The sequence below is a fragment of the Nerophis lumbriciformis genome, linkage group LG14, assembly GCF_033978685.3.
Source record: "Nerophis lumbriciformis linkage group LG14, RoL_Nlum_v2.1, whole genome shotgun sequence".
NCBI classification, from domain to species: Eukaryota; Metazoa; Chordata; class Actinopteri; order Syngnathiformes; family Syngnathidae; genus Nerophis; species Nerophis lumbriciformis.
The window spans coordinates 36792337-36796598 of NC_084561.2; the positions used below are offsets into that span (position 1 = coordinate 36792337).

The 4262-nt window shown below is 52.1% G+C and overlaps 1 protein-coding gene across 1 annotated transcript; it reads left to right on the forward strand.

The window, feature by feature from the left end:
- The first annotated feature begins 310 nt into the window (after positions 1 to 310).
- On the forward strand, positions 311 to 3447 carry LOC133608366 (uncharacterized). The gene has a single exon (XM_061963557.2). The coding sequence runs from the start codon at positions 332 to 334 to the stop codon at positions 3299 to 3301; it is 2970 nt and encodes a 989-aa protein (XP_061819541.2). The 5' UTR covers positions 311 to 331; the 3' UTR covers positions 3302 to 3447.
- Positions 3448 to 4262: the final 815 nt, after the last annotated feature.

Consider the following 4262-nt stretch of genomic DNA (forward strand, 5'->3'; position numbering starts at 1 on the left):
CCCCCAGGGGAGCCCGAGAGGGGGGGAGGATGAGCACCCCAGTCGGACGGACTTAACGTTAACAGACCTAGGCAACGGACAAACGACTATGAGCGCGCAGTGTACATGCGGTAAAGTCTGCAAGAACATCCATGGCTTAAAGATCCACCAAGCGAGGAAGAAGTGCCTGATGGGAGCAGAAGCAACACAACGCACAGGTGTTACACCTGGTGAGACGCAGGAGGTGCCAGGCCCGGAGTCACCCCATAGTGCCCAGAACCTCCATGTGTTGCAAACTAATCCCTCGAGTATCAAGTCCGAACAGAGGCGGATCAAGTGGCCTGCAGCTAGCATGACCTCACTCTGGAAGCAACTCGATGACGATGTCGACCAAATTCTGGAGGCAACGGCGAAGGGAGAAGCCGACGGGAAGCTACAAGCTATGACAACAATCATTGTCAGCATTGCAGCTGAACGGTTCGGCGAGGAGGAGAAGAGAAGCTCCGGAACCACGTACTCAAAGAACCACAGAGCTGTAAGGATCCACAACATCAGGCAGGAGATGAAAGCGCTGAAGTTCCAGTACAAGGCGGCAGGACATGAGGAACGCACTGGCCTGGCCCAGCTGATGTGCATCCTTCGGAAAAAGATCAGAATTCTCCGTCGGGCAGAGTGGCATCGGAGGCGGCGACGCGAGAGGGCACGTAAACGTGCTGCTTTCATTGCTAACCCCTTCAAGTTCACGAAGGATTTGCTGGGACAGAAGCGCAGTGGCAAACTGGCCTCCTCGCAGGAAGACATAGATCTACATCTGAAGCAAACGTACAGTGATCCTGCAAGAGAGCAGGAGTTGGGAGAGTGTATCAACCTCATAGACCCCCCTGAACCAGAAATGCAGTTTGACATGTCGGAGCTGCAGCTAAAGGAAGTCAGGGAGGTTGTCCACAGAGCCAGGGCAAGCTCTACACCGGGACCGAGTGGCACTTCATACAAAGTGTATAAGAACTGTCCCAAACTCCTGCAGCGTCTGTGGAAAATCCTGCGAGTCTTCTGGAGAAGGGGGAGGATCCCTGAGCAATGGCGAGTGGCGGAAGGGGTATGGATCCCAAAGGAGGAAAACTCCACTCAGCTGGACCAGTTCCGCATCATCTCCCTGCTGTGTGTTGAGGCAAAGGTCTTCTTCAGCGCCGTTTCCAAACGACTGTGTACCTACCTGGCAAAGAATACCTACATCGATACATCTGTCCAGAAAGGCGGCATTTCAGGAATGACAGGATGTATGGAGCATACCGGTGTGGTGACGCAGCTCATTCGGGAGGCTCGAGAGAACAAGGGCAACCTATCAGTACTGTGGCTTGACCTGGCAAACGCATTCGGCTCCATTCCGCACAAGCTTGTTCAACTCACTCTGATGAAACATCATGTACCCAGCAGGTGTAGAGACCTCATTGCTGATTACTACAGCAATTTCAGGATGAGGGTCTCTTCCGGACCAACAACATCCAGTTGGCACAAAGTGGAGATTGGTATTATCACAGGGTGTACTATCTCTGTGACACTGTTCTCACTAGCCATGAACATGCTCACCAAGTCTGCTGAGCCAGAGTGTAGAGGGCCCCGCACAAATTCCGGACAAAGGCAACCACCCATCAGGGCATTCATGGATGACCTCACAGTCATGACAGAATCAGTCCCAGGCTGCCGTTGGATTCTGAAGGGACTTGAAGAGTTGGTGGAGTGGGCCCGAATGCGTTTCAAACCCGCCAAATCCAGATCAATGGTGCTGAAGAAGGGTAAGGTGGAGGACAAGTTCCGGTTTAACATCTCAGGCACGGCCATTCCAACTATCTCAGAGAAGCCAGTCAAGAGCTTGGGCAAGGTTTTTGACTGCTCTTTGAGAGACACAACATCCATCCAGTCGACATGCGCTGAGTTGGATGGCTGGCTGAAATCCGTGGACAAGTCAGGCTTACCTGGGAAGTTTAAAGCCTGGATTTACCAGCATGGCATTCTTCCCAGGATCCTGTGGCCCCTCCTCATCTACTCATTCCCCATCTCGACAGTTGAGATCCTAGAGCGGAGGGTCAGCAACCACCTCCGGAGATGGCTGGGACTACCTAAGAGCCTGAGTAGCATTGCACTCTACGGGAACAGCAACAAACTGCAGTTGCCTTTCAAATCCTTGGAGGAGGAATTTAAGGTAACTAGAGCCAGAGAAGTGGTACAGTACAGGGACTCAAGTGATCCGAAGGTGGCCAAAGCAGGGATCCAAGTGAGGACTGGCAGGAAATGGAGGGCAGAGGAAGCAGTTCAAGAGGCAGATGCAAGGCTGCGACACAGGAGCCTGGTTGGAGCAGTTACACGGGGTCGAGCTGGGCTAGGGTCCTTTCCAACTCCCCAACTGAACACTAGGGGGAAGGAAGGCCGACGTCTTGTTCAGGATGAGGTGAGAGCGGCAGTGGAGGAGACAAGAACCTGCAAGGCTGTTGGAATGAAGCAACAGGGAGCTTGGACAAGATGGGAGAATGCGGTTGAGAGGAGAGTGACCTGGGCTGAGCTTTGGAAAGCCGAGCCGCAACGCATTAAATTTCTCATCCAGGCAGTATATGATGTGCTCCCAAGCCCTTCAAACCTGCACACATGGGGCATAGCAGAGACATCAGCATGCCCACTGTGCTCCAAGCGAGGAACCCTGGAACACATCCTCAGTTGCTGTACAAAGGCACTTGGAGATGGAAGGTACAGGTGGAGGCATGACCAAGTCCTGAAGACCATCGCTGAAGCCATTAGCACAGGACTGGCATGGGCAAAACAGTTCCACCCCTCCAAGAAAACCATCGCCTTTGTCAGAGCTGGGGACACGCCAACTCCTGCTAGGAAAACATCAGCAGGCATCCTGACGTCTGCAAAAGACTGGCAGTTGTTGGTGGACCTTGAAAACCAGCTGAAGTTCCCCAGCCATATCGCAGTCACCACCCTGCGACCAGACATTGTCCTTGTGTCTGAGTCCACCAAACAAGCTGTGCTGCTGGAGCTGACAGTCCCGTGGGAAGATCGCCTGGAAGAAGCCTTCGAGAGGAAGCTCTCCAAGTATGCAGGACTGGTCAGCGACTGTCAGCAGGCTGGTTGGAGAGCAAGGTGTTTCCCTGTGGAGGTTGGATGTAGAGGATTTGCAGCCCGTTCCTTGGTCAGAGCCTTCAGCAGTTTGGGCATCGATGGAGAGAGAAAGAGGAGAGCCATCCGCAGTACCACCGAAGCGGCGGAAAGGGCCTCGAGATGGTTGTGGCTCAAAAGAGGAGATCCTTGGAGTCATGGTAGCTAGCGAGCCGTCTGGACACAAGCCGGGGGATTTGATCACCCCCGGTTGGGTCGCTTGGAGGAGGGCGTATGACCAGTTGAGAGACCCGAAACGCCCGGTGAATCCAAGAGGTCACTGAGGATGTGTCCAGACTAAGCATCAGTAGATGTATGTACACAACAGACTTGGTGAATTCTAGCAGTAAATATACCCCTCCCCTTTTAGCCACGCCCCCAACCACGTCCCCCGTCCCACCCCGACCACGCCCACCCCTCCCCCCACCTCCCAAAATCGGAGGTCTCAAGGTTGGCAAGTATGGTTAATGGTGAGCAAAAAAACTTGGAAGTCTTTCTCCAGTTCACAAAAAAATCTGAAAGCCTTGCTCAAACTCCCTCAGTAGTGCTGTTATTTTATCTTTTAACTGCTTCATGTCTGTAGTATGTTGGGTCTCGCACACATTTTTCAGACGAGTAAAGTGGACTGCGTGACATCCCACAATGACAGCCTCAACTTGAATGCACGTACACTATATTGCCAAAGGTATTTGCCCACCCATCCAAATGATCAGAATCAGGTGTCCTAATCACTTGGCCCGGCCACAGGTGTATAAAATCAAGCACTTAGGCATGGAGACTGTTTCTACAAACATTTGTGAAAGAATGGGCCGCTCTCAGTGATTTCCAGCGTGGAACTGTCAAATGTGCAACAAATCCAGTCGTGAAATTTCCTCGCTCCTACATATTCCAAAGTCAACTGTCGGCTTTATTATAAAACATGGAAGAGTTTGGGAACAACAGCAACTCAGCCACGAAGCGGTAGGCCACGTAAACGGACAGAGAGGGGTCAGCAAATGCTGAAGTGCATAGTGCAAAGACTTTCTGCACAGTCAGTTGCTACAGAGCTCCAAACTTCATGTGACCTTCCAATTAGCCCACGTACATCATCATCATCATTTCTTTTTATTCCTTTCATGAAAATGCATGTA